Source organism: Pelophylax lessonae, assembly GCF_965119305.1.
Source record: "Pelophylax lessonae genome assembly, chromosome: 11".
In the NCBI taxonomy this organism is placed as follows: Eukaryota; Metazoa; Chordata; class Amphibia; order Anura; family Ranidae; genus Pelophylax; species Pelophylax lessonae.
Genome location: NC_138778.1, coordinates 57633449 through 57651027, shown reverse-complemented (window position 1 = coordinate 57651027; position 17579 = coordinate 57633449). Strand labels below are relative to the sequence as shown.

Genomic DNA, 17579 nt, shown 5'->3' with positions numbered 1-17579 from the left:
GTGTCACCAGAGTGATCTAATCCACAAATGTGTGCAATGGCCGCTCACCTCCATATACACTCATAGGAGCGTTTTGTGATAAATATCACCAGGATATGACACAGGTCTTCCTCCACAGGTGCAGGCTCTAATGGGGCCACCAGAGAATCCCTTGCACTTTATAGGAAATACAGCCAATGGTGCAATAGTAATAAGCCGCCTCTTAGCATAGAAATGGGCAGATAATCCTCCAATGTCTCCCGCTCATACTCCTTGCATGGGAGAAATTTGCTAGCTGCAGATTCCTCTGCCCTACTTTTTTTTTTTTTTTTTTAAAGCCCGTAGCGTGTGCAACACACTCAAAAGACTCCACCCGTGCATAAAAAAGTGCACACACACAAAGTGAGAACACAAAAAAAGCACAGGGTGTGCGACAACGTATGGTCTTCCCTCCGAAGAGGTAGGACCCGAAACCTCAATCCCCCGGGGCGCAAGACTCCTGACAGGGATATAAGGTACTCATGGTCTGTCTGGCCGAAACCAGACCGACCCCGTTCTTCAGGGGGACTGCCGAAACAGCCCCCACCGAGTACTAAGTGGGGCTCCCCCGAAGGGAGGCCCCATGAGAGAGGGCGAACTAAGCCAAAAGGCCATATCCACCCCCTCCCAAGACTTAAGGCTGGGCCCGAGGACCCACACACTCCAGTCGTGCAAAAAAAGAAAACAAAGGTGACAGTGCAGGTGACGGACTCCAAATAAAAAGACAGACAAACAGAAAGGTGGGGAAGGGGAGTGGGGAAAGTGCTTTGGTGCCATGTGGAGAACCAAGGCAGGCCTTCCAGCCGGAATAAAAAATTCCTCTGGTGCAAGCCAAAAGGCCTGTCCCAAGAGGCAGGTGTGAAAAAGGTGTGCATAGTGCAGTGACCAAGGTGCCGAAAAAACTCACAGTGAGCTGCCCCCACCCCAGGGGCACTTACACTACGGGCTCTTTCAATCTCAGCCCCCGGCCAGACCGAGTGTAGCCTATCCCCACCAGCAGACATCAGAACCTGGACAGCATAGAGAGAGCTTACCTACAACTGGGGACAGGCCCGCCACCAAGCCAGATCAAAACCCAGGAGAGAAAGCCCTCCCCTCGCCATCCTGTTCCTCAGCCCATTACATCCAGGAGCAGTTCCACCGGGCTCACCCTCCAGACCGGCTTTCCTGCTCCCTTCAAACTGGTTAGGACAGTTCAACCCATTCAAATCAGAAGGCGGCGGGCCCCACATGCTTTCCCAGATGACCTACTTCCCATACCTCAATACTCAGAGCGCTCCGGGTTTCGGTCATACTGGTACTAGCTAAGGCACATACCAACTGATAAGAACAGATACTACACATGATCTTAGCCAAAATTCCTCTGCCCTACTGCCCTACTTGGCCATTATGAGCAACTTTTGTTAACCTCATGCTTTGAGGATTCACATCACACTTGAGTGTGTGCAGGCTGTGATTTTTTAGCTTACTGATACTCCATTCATCCTCTTATCGTGTTTTTTGTGAATAGTGATTCACTGGAAATTAGCACCAATTTGCCTCTTACTTGCCCATCAAGAAAGGTTGATACCGGTCCAGGGGGCCGGTAGATGACAGTGATTCTTAAAGAAACAGGAAATAATAGATGAATGTAATGTGCCTCAAAAGAGGAGAATGTCAGAGAGGGAGGTGGGTGATGTACCTGATAGGTGCTGCATGGGGCTAGATGGATTCCCACTCCACCTCCCTTCCGTCCACTTGGCCTAGTTGAGTGAGTCCAGAAAAGGCCGCCAGGGGAGAGGGAAGCAGGAGAAGTAGTATTGAAATTATGAAGCCAGATTTGGTGGTGGCGAGTAGGTTAAAGGAGTTTGGGATGAAGAAGTCATGGAGGGAGGTGAGTTTGTTACAGACAGAGCGGGCATTCCAGAGGGCACAGGAGAAGGGGAGGCTGGTATTGGGAAGAAGAGGAATGGAGACTAGGTTTTGTGGGCTGCGGCTGCTGGCAGAGGGTGTAGGGTGGTGGGAGCGTTGTGAAAAGCCAAATGGAGGCCCTGGGTTTGGGGATACGTCACCAGAGGCAAGGAGAAGGGTGAGGGAGACAATGTAGGAGTGCGATTTTTATGAAGGGACATGCCCCAGAGTCCTGGAGGTTTTCTCAGTATGTGGATGTAAATTAGCAAGAGTTGATAGGAGCAGTAATAGGAAGAGGACAGAAGACATGGTGATATATATAAGCTGTGGGGTGGAGAAGAGGGGGTGAAGGTGAGCGAGTTTGAGAACAGAGGACACAACTGTCCGCAGAAGTGGTAGAGAGTGCATGTTACAGAGTGTGAAAAGAGCTGAATAGAGAGACAGGGTCACCTGCAGCCTGTTTGGTTCTTGTTGGTGTAGTTTGCTGTGTGTGCTTGCCTCGTGCATTCGCTGAAGTGCAGAGCTTGAAGTGCATATCACTTGTAGAAAGAATAACTTAGAGAAAGAAGCCTTAAGGAAAGATGCCCTGCAATATGCTCCCCCAGCAACGTACCAAAAAGCACAGATACACAGAGAGAGTAAACTGGTTCCAGTTGCAGTTAAGGGTGGATGTCTTTTAGCAGCTTACACATACCAAAAAGCACATATACACAGAGAGTAAACACCAAATTCAGGCCAGTGGTACTGAGATTTTACCTGGTCCCATGCTCAGTTGGCAAGCTGACTCATTTCAGAGGTTGCACTCCCTTCATCAGATCTATGCCAAACTCACATCCTCTTTTATATCTGTTTTTAGGCACAATAATTACCCACCACTAAAGGTGGGTGGCACCAAAGCAACAGATAGGGTCAAGGGCTACAATAAAACATGTGCTCAATATACTGTCCCACAATCATAGCCAATCGCTATACAGATAAATAGATACTGAACAAAATTATAAACGCAACACTTTTGTTTTTGCCCCCTTTTGCATGACCTGAAACTAAAAGATCTAAGACTTTTTCTATGTACACAAATGGCCTATTTCTTTCAAATATTGTTCACAAATCTGTCTAAATCTGTGTTAGTGAGCCCTTCTCCTTTGCCGAGGTAATCCATCCACCTCACAGATGTGGCATATCAAGATGCTGATTAGACAGCATGATTATTGCCGCAAAAAAATGCCACTCTAAAATGGGCAGTTTTATCACACAGCACAATGCCACAGATGTTGCAAGTTTTGAAGGAACGTGCAATTAGCATGCTGACTGCAGGAATGTCTATCAGAGCTGTTGCCCGTGAATTGAATGTTCATTTCTCTGCCATAAGCCGTCTCCAAAGGCGTTTCAGAGAATTTGGCAGTATATCACACCGGCCTCACAACCGCAGACCACGTGTAACCACACCAGCCCAGGACCCCCACATTCAGCATCTTCACCTCCAAGATCGTCTGAGACCAGCCACCTGGAAAGCTGCTGCAACAATCGGTTTGCATAACCAAAAGAATTTCTGCACAAACTGTCAGAAACCGTTTCAGGGAAGCTAATTTGCATGCTCGTCGTCCTCATCGTGGTCTCAACCTGACTGCAGTTGTCCTCGTAACTGACTTGAGTGGGCAAATGCTCACATTTGATGGTGTCTGGCACTTTGGAGAGGTGTTCTCTTCACGGATGAATCCATGTCTTTAGTCTGCTTGTCTTCAGCAAACTGTTTGTGGGCTTACTTGTGCATCATTTTTTGAAGAGGCTTCCTTCTGGGATAACAGCCATGCAGACCAATTTGATGCAGTGTGCGGCGTATGGTCTGAGCACTGACAGGCTGACCCCCGACCCCTTCAACCCCTGCAGCAATGCTGACAGCCTTCATACATCTATTTCCTAAAGACAACCTCTGGATATAACGGTGAGCATGTGCACTCAACTTCTTTGGTCGACCATGGCGAGGCCTGTTCTGAGTGGAATCTGTCCTGTTAAACTGCTGTATGGTCTTGGCCACCATGCTGCAGCTCAGTTTCAGGGTCTTAGCAATCTTCTTATAGCCTAGGCCAGTGATCGCGAACCTTGGCACCCCAGATGTTTTGGAACTATATTTCCCATGATTCTCAACTATACTGCAGAGTGTATGAGCATCATGGGAAATGTAGTTCCAAAACATCTGGAGTGCCAAGGTTCGCCATCACTGGCCTAGGCCATCTTTATGTAGAGCAACAACTCTTTTCTTCAGATCCACAGAGAGTTCTTGAGGTGCCATGTTGAACTTCCAGTGACCAGTATGAGAGAGTGAGAGCAATAACACCGAATTTAACACACCTGCTCCCCATTCACATCTTGTGAGAATGTGAGACCTTGTAACACTAATGAGTCGCATGACGTTTTCACTTCGGGGTGTACTCACTTATGTTGCCAGCGGTTTAGACATTAACCACTTCCGGTCCGCGCTATAGCCGATGTACGGCTGCAGCGCGGACTCTAATTTTCGGGAGGCTGTCTTTATACGGCCTCCCAGAAACAGGCTCCACGCGCGCTCCCGCGAGCGCGCATCGGGGAAAAACTGTGTTCGCCGTGTCCCTTGGACACAGCCAATCACAGATCGTGGTAAATGGCCAATCACAGCGGCAATTTACCACGTGATCGGGCAGTGCAATGAGAGATGATCTCATATGTAAACATATGAGATCATCTCTCATCGCCAGCCCTCCTTCCTCACACAGAGACTGTGTGTGAGGAAGGAGCAGAGCCCGATCACCGGTAAGGGGACACACAGCAATGTAATCAGGGCACTGATCACTAGTGCCCTGATTACTGAAGAGGGGAAATAATGCCACAACTGCCCACAGTGCCCGCCATCAGTGCCCCCCATCAGTGCCCACAGTCAGTGCCCATAGTGCTGCCAGTCAGTGCCCATCAGTGCCTGCTCATCTAGGCACTGATGGACACTGACTAGCAGCACTATGGGCACTGAGTGTGGGCACTGATGGTGCTGATCAGTGCCACCCGTCAGTATCCATCAGTGCCACCCATCAGTGTCACCCATCAGTGCCCATCAGTGCCGCCTCAGTGCCCATCAGTGCCGTCTCTCAGTGCCCATCAGTGCTGCCCGTCAGTGCTGCCTCTCAGTGCCCAGCAGTGCCACCTCTCAGTGCCCAGCAGTGCCACCTATCAGTGCTCATCAGTGCCGCCTATCAGTGCGCATCAGTGCCGCCTATCAGTGCTCATCAGTGCGGCATATCAGTACCTCCTCATCAGTGCCACCTCATCAGTGCCCATAAGTGCCACCTCATCAGTGCCCATAAGTGCCACCTCATCAGTGCCCATCAGTGAAGCCTATCAGTGCCCATCAGTGCCGCCTCCTCAGCGCACATCAGTGAAGGAGAAAAATGTATTTATTTTCAAAATGTTCTGTCATTTTCTTTTTTTTTTTGTAAGAAATAAAAAAGCCAGAGGTGATTAAATACCACCAAAAGAAAGCTCTATTTGTGTGAAAAAAATGATAAAAATTTCATATGGGTACAGTGTAGCATGACCGCGCAATTGTCATTCAAAGCGTGAGAGCACTGAAAGCTGAAAATTGGCCTGGATAGGAAGGGGGTATAAGTGCCCAGTAGGCAAGTGGTTAATGGCTGTGTGTTGAGTTATTTGGCGGGGACAGCAAATTTACATTGTTATACAAGCTGTACACTCACTACTTTACATTGTAGCAAAGTGTAATTTCTTCATTGTTGTCAAATGAAAATATATAATAAAATATTTACAAAAATGTGAGGGGTGTACACACTTTTGTGAGACAGTGTGTATATATATATATATATATATATATATATATATATATATATATATATACTGCTCAAAAAAATAAACTGAGCACTTTTTAATCAGAGTATAGCATCAAGTCAGTTAAACTCCAAAGATATTGATATGGTCAGTTAAACCCCTTAGCGGTAACCCCCAGCGTGACTCGGGGTGGATTTTTCATGCTACTATCGGTATCCCCGAGTCACGCTCGGGGTAGATGTGCAGAGCCTGCAGCGGTGTTCTTTACCTTCTCCTGGCGATCCAGCGATGATCTCCCATTGCTGTGATCGCCGCCGAGATCCCCGCCGCTCGTCCGTCGGTCTGATGACTTCCTGGTTCCGTTCCCTGCAGCAGCAATGCTGCATGGGAGCAACTGGGAGGGAAATTCAAAAGTTGCACCAACATAAACACATAAAAAGGAGGTGATACAGTGTAATCTGAGAGGATTACACTGTATCACCTTAGTATGAGACACAGTGCCCTTTCAGTACCCCTTGCCATTGTCATTTGTGACAAATAAAATCGTTTGAAAATGGCATCAAAAAAGCACTGTCCTACATATGCGCTTTTGGATCAGCTGAGCAAATGCGACAGCGGCAGCGACACGGAGCTGCTCGCAGAACAGAGCGACAGTGAGTCATGGGGAGATTTGTCATCTAATTGACAATGACACTGATCCAGAAAGTGACAACGCCGATGATCCCGCAACTGACCTAAGGGATGTGCGCACTTGGTGCCCTCTAAACAGCGATGCGGACCAGGCAGCGCCCCCGAGATTCCGATTCACTGAAGGTTGATGTGGAGAGTGACAACCCTCTGGCATACCTGAAATTATTTCTTACTGAGGAGGTAATTCTAAAAATCGTCACAGAAACCAACCGCTACCATGAGCAGCAATCTGCTACGCTGCGTGCCAGATTTTCCAGATCCAGAAAATGGGAACCAGTCAGTAAAGAGGACATCTGGCAGTTTCTGGGACTCATCATCCTTCAGGGGGTGGTGGGGAAACCGCTCTAGAAATGGTATTGGACCACCAATAAGATGCTGGCCACTCCATTTTTTGGCACACTGATGTCCGAATATCGTTTTTCACTGATCATGAAAAATTTACACTTCGCCAACAACGAAGAGTTTGATGAGGCCACGCATCCTGCGCCCAAACTCAAAAAAATCTGGGAGGTGTGCCAAATGATTGTCACCAACTTCCAGCGGACCTACGTGCCAGAAAGGGATGTCAGTGTGGACGAAAGTCTGATGGCCTACAAGGGACGCCTGAGCTTTATACAATTTATTGCATCCAAAAGAGCGCGGTTTGGCATCAAATTTTATATGCTCTGTGAATCATCCACTGGATATATCTGGAATGCTTTCATTTACACTGGGAAAGTTCCCAATCCCAGGTACAGCGGCTATGGGATGGCCACATCCTCTGTCCTTTCACTGCTGGACACATTGCTGAACCAGGGATATTGCGTGACAACGGACAATTTTTACACCTCTCCGGAACTTTATGAGGTTTTGCTCCTAAACAAAACTGATGGGTATGGTACTGTTAGGCCAAACCGGCGTGACATGCCATCAATGTTTAGCAGGAAAAAGCTAAAAAAAGGAGAGATGGTTGCCTTTCAAAAGGGTAAAATGATGGCAATGCGGTGGCGAGACAAAAAGGATGTGTGTCTCATGAGCACCGTGCACAGCACCTCCACTGCCATGGTCCGCACAAAACACGGAACAGATGTGCTGAAGCCGCAAGTCGTGATCGACTATAATCACACAATGGGAGGTGTCGACCAAGCCGATCAGGCAATGACATTTTACCCGGTGATGCGGAAGCAACAGAAAAAGTATTACAAAAAGATTTTCAGGCATCTCCTTGAACAATGCCTTTGGAACGCCTATATCCTTTATAAAGCAAACACTAGCATACCTCTTGTTCATGCTGACTTTATCTGGAAGGTGGCTGAGCAGATTTTTGTCAACCACCCGACGCCATCAGTATCTGCTAACAGACCCGGACGACGCGCAATCCAGAACGCCTGACAGGCCGTCATTTTGTAGACTTTGTACCGCCAACCGCAAGAAAGTTAGCGCCTACCAGGATGTGCGTCGTTTGCTGTTCCAAGAAGGATGGCAATGGAAAAAAAGTCAGAAAGGAAACAAGGTACTATTGTCCTGATTGCAACGTCGGACTTTGTCTAGTTCCATGCTTCAAACTGTTTCACACTCAGGATGTGTATTGAATTTCTTTGTTTGACAAATTGCATTATTTTTCATTGCATTATTGAATAAAATTAGATTATTGATTAGATTATAATTCATGTGTTTGTGTTTCAAATTTATCACATCTGGGATGTCTACTAGAGTCTTGTTTTGGTAAGTTTTAAGTAAGTATTTACTAAGAATTGTAGGCCTTCAATACATAACGCCAAATTTCCATGCAAAAAATTGTACCGCTTTTGGTACATAATTCCTGACATAATCATACCGCCAGGGAGGTTAAATAGCAGAGGGGGTTGTTAATCAGTTTCAGCTACTTTGGTGTTAATGAAATTAACAATAGGTGCACTAGATGGGCAACAATGAGACAACCTACAAAACAGAAATGGTTTTAAAGGTGAAGGCCACTTGCAGTTTTTTCCTACTTATTTTTTTCTGATTGTTTTTCACTAGTTTTGCATTTGGCTAGGATTAGTGTAACTACTGGTAGCATGAGGTGATACCTGAACCCTATAGAGGTTGCACAGGCAGTCCAACTCCTGCAGGATGGCACATCCATACGGGCCATTGCCAGAAGGTTTGCTGTGTCTCCCAGCAAAGTCTCAAGAGCATGGAGGAGATTCCAGGACACATGCAGTTACTCTAGGAGAGCTGGATAGGGCCCTAGAAGGTCTCTAACCCATCAGCAGGACCGGTATCTGCTTCTTTGTGCAAGGAGGATCAGGATGAGAACTGCCAGATCCCTACAAAGGAAGGGAGACGCTATACTGCATCTAAAAGGTTTATTTAGTAAAAAGGTATTGCACTTACAAAGTATAGAAAATGTAAAAGCAAACAGCTCTGATAAGCACGGCTGTGATGGCTGTCAACCTGTCTGTGCCTGCTGACGTAACACCGCTGTTATTATTAAAGATACCTTCAGATGAATTTTGCATCAAATTTCAGTTGCAGGGGCCTCTGAGGAGGATCTTTCTGTCAGAGACCTGAATATAAGATTAGCAGTGATATGGAGATCCTCCACTGTTGAACAACCAGCCTGGAACACGTTTTCTCACCAGCATATTAGTCTCTAGTAGTTTCTAATTTGTCATGCAACTGGCCCTCTAACTACCAGATGTAGCCATCGGATGCCTAACCTGGCCCTAATCTTAGACAGCCGAGACTCTCGTGCAACATCGCTGTATCGGGATGTGGCTCAGGTAAGTATTGGGGGGGGGGGGCTAATGCACACTGAAGGTGTTTTATCTTAATGCATAGATTGCATTAATCTACACTAGTAGATTTTTGAACAAAAAATCTACATTTGATGACTTGACAAATGTTTGAATATTTGGTTTGCTTTTAACATTAGATTTTGGAATAAATCTAATTTCCCAAACAAAAACCACATACACTGTTAGAAATTTGTTCATTAGAGAAAAACATTCCATCCTGCTCCTTCAAATTTTCTTGTCACTGTAGTAAAAAAAATAAAAAAAAATGTAAATTTGACCCCACTAGCACTTAGAAAATCAAATGAACATTCTGATGAAAATTTTACTAGTGTGTGGCCAGTTCAAGCCAGATACTGTACTCCTTCTCTACATTTTTTATTGGTGTGGCATGTAAAGGGTTTTGACCTAAAATACTGAAAATAATATTTAATAAAGTATAATAAACAGATGATACACTCCCCGCAGCCCTTCTGGTTCCGCCGTTAAACAGATGTTCATAGAATCATTACAGCAGGTGGCTGAGCCTCTAGAAATTAATCATAGACAGACAACTGAAACTCTGGAAAACATATACTCTTACCCATACAGTATATACATATATATCACTTTTTTTAAAAAGTGTAAATCTACTCACAACATTTTTTCTTAGAAAAAGAGGGTAGGGTTAGAGCCTTGTCAGGTTTTTACTGCTATATGGGGTTCCACTAAGTCTTGCTGACATTTTACCAGACAGGAAGTGAGGGGAAATACCTGCATTTCCTTTAATCAGGTCATTTTTATTCAGATTTTTTGTATTTATAAAATACAAAGCAGAACATAAAAATAAAAAAACAAAATGTGCAAAATAAGAATACAATACAGACCGTTTCATACAGAGACCATAAGCATTCGGAACCAACCAAATTAAGGCCTCATGCCTTAAGGCCTGGACGTTAAATAAAACACTTCTAGAAGCCTTCCTCTTGGCAGCAGTGTTTTTGCAGAAAAAATGCCTGATACTTGTAATAGCATAAAATATATTTTACAATCTTTTAGGCCTGTTTACAGGCGTCAAGCGCTTGGGCGTTAATTCATTTAATTGGCCAAAATAATAATTTATTCTGGCCATTGAAATGGAGCAACACTCAAGCACTAAATGCACCTAGCGTTAACATGTGTTTTTTTTGCCCAAGCTCTGCTGCTCCTGGACGCACTGGCCCTATTTTGTTTTTCTTGCCTGTGAATGCTCCTGACACTAAACGCTTCTAAAAGCCATAGTGTGCATGGACACCGAGGGCGAAAAAAAAAAAAAAACGCCTGATGCCCCTAAGAACGGCAGTAAAAACGTCCTGTGTGCATGAGGCCTAAATCTGGACAGGGTAAGGATATTGTGTTACATACCAAACTGCCAGGCTTCTATCATAAGGGGTATTGGTCTGCATTTCTTTAGTAAAATAGGAAAAGCCTAGGACTCCTTTTGGGTTTTTATTGCTGTCTCTTAGCCTGTTGTGGATTTTATCTCACATTCTCTCTGGTGAAACCGTTGAAATTAGTTTAGATCTCTCCAACACGGCCACCATAAAACAGTAAAAACTTGACTGGTTGTCATGGTCCGGTCTGGAGTCAGGCTTGGAGGCCAGTAGCTAAAGCAGTGGAGCAGCACCCACCGACAAGCAGAACAGGTATACAAGAAGGTCACCCTGGCTGATGACATGGGTTCATCTGAGGTGCAGGGTCTAAGCACTAACCGATATTCACCAGAGCTCCTGATGGTGGATATGGCTTTTGCTGCATGTTGGTACCAGGTTGCGGTCCTCTGAATCGCCCCACCAGGAGGTGAGCAAGCCGGGGTCCAGTAGCAGATATAGCAGGTAGGGATCAAGCAGAAATGTAGTCAGGAAACAAGCCAAAGTTTGGTAGCGAATGATAGTGAAGATACGGACTGCAGCAGGAATGACAAAAGCCAGATATTTGCTGGAGGGAGCACAATAATCTGGCAAAGAGGAAGTGCAGAGACATGGCTTAAATCAGGAAGTTCACGGGAGGAGCAAAGAGTTCAAAGTTCAAGACAAACAAGATTCTTGGCAGGATCATTGAAGGTATCGTCTAGGGAACTGTCCAGCATTCCAGGTGGTTCAGAGTCATTGCCAGACACAGCAGAGGTCCCAGGTTCCAGTTCATCTGCTGACACTGGTTTACCTCCAAGGATATGGAGAGGTGCATAAAAGGAAAAACAAAGGCAGAGGCGGCAGGAGAGATCCTTTTAGAGTAGTAGTTTACAGATAGTTGAGTACAATGTATGCAGAGTGGATAAAAATGCAACAATATACTCACGTCTGTGAGGTTGCTGAGCTCCCATTTGGGGGAATCAACAGTCCATCTGGGGTTAAAACCTTCAAGGAGCATAACTGTTCCTGCACAGAAAGCCATTGCATACAATGTTTGGTGGGGCGATCCGGACAATCCTACGCATTGCGGTCTCTGGACTCCAGTGTATTTACAGCAAGAAGTCTTTGAGACCCAGAAGATAGGAAACTGGTCAACAAAGGTGCCGAAATGTAAAAGAGAAGCTGAGAAGTAGATTCTTCATAAAGACCATATTTATTGCCCATGGAATATTTTAAAAACACAGTCAACGCGTTTCATGGCACTATACAGGCCACTTTCTAAGGATGGTGCATAAATCCAGTTAATCAAATACCATTAATATAAAAATGATATTGTTTTGCTTTTATTTATGGGAATTGGAAATTCATTGGTGAGAGGCCTTGGCAACCCTAATCTAGACATGGTTGTGATGTGTGATAGAGCTGTGTAAATATCAGAACTGGGTGGACAAAAATACAAATCCTTTGGCAGGTAACACCATTCCCTAAGATGCACTTTGCTTTTTGCCTGGAGTTCAGCCCTTTTGGGAGATAATGTGCTATGGGGTGTTATGAGATTTTAAAGTGACTGTAAAGATATACATTTTTTTTTTTTTTTTACCCTAATGTATTCTCTATATTAAGGTAAGAAAAAAACCTTCCATGATCAGCCTCCCCCCCCCCCCCCCAAAAAAAAAAAAATTACCTGAGGACAATTGCATTTCAGTGCTGTGCTGGAAAGCAGCGGCTTTCTACTCTCTCTCTCTCTCTCTCTCCTCACAGGACCTCTACTGCTGTCAATTAAATCCAGTGAGGAGGGAGAGAGGGGGGGGGGGCAAGCCTTGCTGTGTGTGTCAATAGGTACACACAGCCTGACTCAGGATCAAGCTTGTATGAGTGCCCAATGACAAGCAGCTTGGTGTGGGGCACTTGGAAGAGAGGAGGAGCCAAGAGCGCTGGTTGGGGACCCCAGAAGAGGAGGTGTGGGGTTACTCTGCACAGAGCAGACAAGTAGTAGGATTTTTATTATTTTATGTTTAAAAAATAAAAAGGCAAAACATTTGTGTATAGATATTGCAAAAAAGTATACATACCTTTTTTCCCTCTTTTTTATAAGTGATCACTTTCCCTCTGTTCTCAGCAGCACAGAGAGATGAGGGAGAAGAAACAACAGCTCACTAATCTTCCCATTAATAGGCTATGCAGGGAAGGTCTGTCAGGACAAGACTTATCAATGGAGGAAAGAAGGCTGAGTTCCCAGCATAGCTAAAGAACTGACAGCGGTGTGTTCTCCTGCTTAGTGTGGTCAGTTTTCAATAGGAAAGCAGAGGGATAGGAAAACCAGGGATTTCACACAAAGGAAGCAATAGAAAGAGAACAGGATACTTTTTCATAGAAGTACAGAGCCTTCAAAAAGTATTCACACCCCTTGAAATTTTCCACATTTTGTCATGTTACAACCAAAAATGTAAATGTATTTTATTGGGATTTTATGTGATAGACCAACCCAAAGTGGCACATAATTGTGAAATGGAAGGAAAATGATAAATGGTTTTAATTTTTTTTTTTTACAAATAATTATCTGAGAAGTGCGGCGTGCATTTTTATTCAGCCCCCCTGAGTCAATACTTTGTAGAACCACCTTTTACTGCAGTTACAGCTGCAGGTCTTTTTGGGGATGTCTCTACCAGCTTTGCACATTTAGAGAGTGAGATTTTTGCTCATTCTTCTTTGCAAAATAGCTCAAGCTCTGTCAGATTTGTTGGACAGCATCTGTGAACAGCAATTTTCAAGTCTTGCCACAGATTCTCAATTGGATTTAGGTCCGGACTTTGACTGGGCCATTCTAACACATGAATATGCTTTGATATAAACCATTCCATTGTAGCTCTGGCTGTATGTTTAGGGTCGTTGTCCTGCTGGAAGGTGAAACTCCACCCAAGTCTCAAGTCTTTTGCAGACTCTAACAGGTTTTCTTCTAAGATTGCCCTGTATTTGGCTCCATCGATCTTCCCATCAACTCTGACCAACTTCCCTGTCCCTGGTGAAAAAAAGCATCCCCACAATGCTGCCACCACGTTTCAAGATGGGCATGGTGTATTCAGGGTGATATGCAGTTTGCGTTTTATCACAGATGAATATGTAGATTTCTCAACTACAACTTAGGAACAAATAATGTTTCTAGATGTTTCCTCTAACATAGTAAACCTTCACATTTTGACTTCATGTCTTTTTTAGTATAATTAGGCATTGCAATACTTTTGATTTACGTTTTAGAAGTAGAGAATGACTTTTTTTTTTTCGTATATTCAGTAAAACTGGAGGGCCTGAAGTTTGTGGAACAGGAGCTGGAGAATATCACAATTCCAGATTTGAGTGGCACTGAGGGGAGATTCTCCTACAGCATCAACAAGTGAGTATGTATCCATACTTACCAGCTGTCCTGAACTAACAATACCAAGGTGATGGGACTTTGACTTAAAAGGACAGGTTTACATAAATTAGGAATATGTTTAAATGTTCTGAATAGTAGATTAGGCAGCATGGTCTTTTCTGTCTCATGTTTAACTTGGTCATATTGCAAGTAGAAATATATAGGATCAATGGTGCATATTTTGTTAATTAGCGTAAACCTGCATTATGTATAATGTAGAAAGTAAGACTTTAGGATGCATGTTCTCACCTTCACGGGATGGAGACCTGTGAAGGTGGAAGCATGCTGAGGACAATGTGTTCTGCTCCCCTCCTCCCTCCAAAGCCATCCAACAACATAGTTAGAAGATGGCTGCTTTGACAAATGACATTCTTTTCATCTTCAAACACTTGCCTGTTTGCCTGCTCTAAAGCATTTTCTCTGATTTTCCCCACTTCCTCTGCATTTCTTTTGAGACTCTTGTATTTGGAAAAGTGCTTAGAGGCAGAGAAACTGGCATTTCTCAAAGCAGATATCTCTTTGCTTGCTGCGTTGTTGGACAGCCATGGATGAAGGAGGGATGCTCTGTCTGACCTCTTAGCTTGCCTTAGACAGCACATTGGAAGATGGGACAAAGTACGCATGTACTATGTGCCTTGGGGAAAAAAACACATGAATAAAAATTTGAATGAAACGTCTTCTTTAGAGGTGACTATATTGTAACATAATTTTGTTGTGAGCTGTTGGAATCCCGTATTGCAGCAAATTGTGTTCATTTGATATACACAGTGGGGCAAGTTTCTGTTTATCACGGTTTCAGACTACCATAAAAAAATGTGTTTATTTCTGGCTTTTAAAATCAGTGTGTGTTGGTCAAAAACATAATCAATTGGGTCCTCTGACATCTCTGCAACATTATTTATTAGTTGTGTTTTTAGACCAGAAAGTTTTAAGTGAAAGATAGAACCAGAAGATCTGACAAACTATCTCTATCTGACCATATCTAATCTAGCAGAGGACTGGCATCATTGGAAATGCTTTTGTGGGGAATGTCTAGTGTTGAGGTTAACAGTGATCCATACTGGGTTTCATTAGGTAACAGGGGGCTGGCTGTATAAAACCTACTGGCCGCCAGTGTTAAAACGGGACTATTATTTGGTATGCAGTATAGACTGGGTGCACACAGAGAGGTCACTAATGGCACTTTTCCACTGCAAGTACCGGCTCGGGTCTACTTGGCCCTGCTTGGCCCGGTTTGCTTTTCCACTGCTGGTACCGCATGGTACGGTGTTGGAACGGTTCGGTACGGTACGGTATGGTTTGCTTTTCCACTAAATTAGTACTAAGGTTAAGTGGGTGGGATAACAACGGGGTGGGTGGGATTCTCTGACCAATCAGTGGCTAGTAGTGACTGCATGCAAAGGATTGTGGGATATGGTACCGGGTATGGTACCTGTTGGAACCACAATAGAGTAGGTACTGTTTTTGAGAGCCGTACCGTTCGGTTCCATGCAGTGGAAAAGCGCCGCCGTACCGTACCGTACCGTACCGAACCGTTCCTACACCATACCATGCGGTACCAAAAAAGTACAAAAGCGAGCCGAACCGTTCGGTTCCATGCAGTGGAAAAGCGCCATAATTGCTCAAGTTTGGGGCCTCACTATAGTTTTGCTATAGGGTACTGTTATTTCTAGTTACGGTAGAACCCTATTAATTTCCATAATCAGAGTAGTAAATGGAAAAATTATAATTTAATAAAACCATCTTTATGCAGCTATGTTTTCATGCTGAAAGTAAGGTCTCCTGAGCTTTCTGCTCCTAGTATATCTTTTAAGCAGATCATACAAGTTGAGTTGATGGTGCTGGATAGTGTTAAAACTGGCCATACACATTAAACTCTGAGTGTAAAATCAGATTTAGATGTGAAGGCCTTCCTAAACAATGTATTGATTTTGTATGCAATCAGACAGTTATTTCACTACACGGAGATTGCAAAATCAGATTGTAAAATATATGACTACATTTAGGTTAATACTGAGAACAAATTAACTCTTTTTCATTATAACCCTCTGGCAATTTTTTTGAAATATGGATATATTGAAAAATTTTAGTTTTTCAGTAGTAGAGAGTTGAGAACGATGAACCTGGGGGGCAATTATTATGAAGATGCCTAAATTTGAACTTCCTATATACTGGTATATACTAGGATCGCATATGTGCAATATTTTATATAATGTGATTGTATATATATTTTATATGGATAGTGATTTGTAAATCACTTTTGTCTTTTCTAGTGTTCGTGTCACACACCTACAGCTCTCGCAATCCGACCTTTTGTTTCAGCCACGAAGACAACTGGTGTTAGACATTAGTAATGCATCCATCAGTCTTAACTTCCAGAGGAAACTTCTCTACTGGCTCTTGTAAGTATTTTCTATATCATAGTATCCAAAGGGAGGATAGTGTTTATTGAGACCTTTATTAATGAAGAGAAAGCTGGCAAGACTAAACAATGGTGCTGTCCAAAAACCATAGGGCTAGAGTGGTAAACAAGGTCCACCAACATTTGCAGTTAGTGTAACTGATGACTTGTCATTTTTTTTATATATATAGCTATGATGTGGGAATGATCAATGCATCCGCAGAAGGAGTGCACATTAAAACAGAGCTGGAACTTTCACGAGATACAAGAGGACGTTTGAAGATCTCTAACATGACATGTGATGCAACTATCAACAGGATGCAAGCTGGATTCAGTGGCACACTCAAGTGAGCTTGGCAGTATTTCCGTAATGTAACTAAATTTCAGATGGCGCATTACAAAACGCCAAATTAAATTTGCCTAAGGTATAAACATTACAGGTTCACAGGGTCTCCATTCTCCACTCCATTGTGAAACTTTTCCTTTGTGTTGGAGCTTCCTGTAATCAAGACCAGTCACTTCTGCTCTCTCTCTCTCTCATTGTGCAGGGTGGCTGGTCTTGTATCTGCCCCCTCCTGTAGTTTTCTACAGGCATCCTATAGTGCAGGGATATGCAAACTGTGGCCCTCCAGATGTTGCAAAACTATAAGTCCCATCATGCCTCTGCCTCTGGGTGTAATGCTTGTGGCTCTCAGAGTCTTGCTATGCCTCATGGGACCTGTAGTTCTGCAACATCTGGATGGCCACAGTTTGCATACCCCTGCTATAGTGAGTGGAGGCTGTTGATTCCTTCCTACAGCTCTTCTCTCTGCATATGCCTCGTACACATGCAACAATTATCGGCCGACCGATCGGTCGACTTTTGTCCAGTGTTGTTGTGTTGGTTGAAATGTGCTCTAGACTGCACACAAATTTTCTCGGCCAACAAAAACCAATTTCAGAAGTGATGTCATGTGCTGGTTTACTTTCCGTGTGTTTTTCTTCTCTGAGCATGCCCAGTCTTGCTCATCAGATTTTTGTCTGCCGAAATCTGTACTGACTGACGGAAAGTCGGCCGTTGTGTTGACGGCCAACAAAAATTTTATAGCCTGCACACCAGATTTTATTCGGCCGAAAAGTCGCAGTCGGTTGTCGAAAGCATCATACTAACAAGCCGAAAATCGGCCAATCGGACGTTGGCTGAAAATTCACGGCCAACTATCGATGCGTGTGTACGAGGCAATAGGCTA

At 44.0% G+C, this 17579-nt stretch overlaps 1 protein-coding gene across 1 annotated transcript in view; it reads left to right on the top strand.

The window, feature by feature from the left end:
* PLTP (phospholipid transfer protein) overlaps window positions 1-17579 on the top strand; it is a 122144-nt gene that overhangs the window by 34758 nt on the left and 69807 nt on the right. Inside the window, exons 3-5 of the mRNA XM_082272065.1 lie at window positions 13829-13928; window positions 16223-16351; window positions 16542-16697. Of these exons, the coding sequence (XP_082128191.1) occupies window positions 13829-13928; window positions 16223-16351; window positions 16542-16697 (385 nt within the window). The remainder of the gene's footprint in view (window positions 1-13828; window positions 13929-16222; window positions 16352-16541; window positions 16698-17579) is intronic.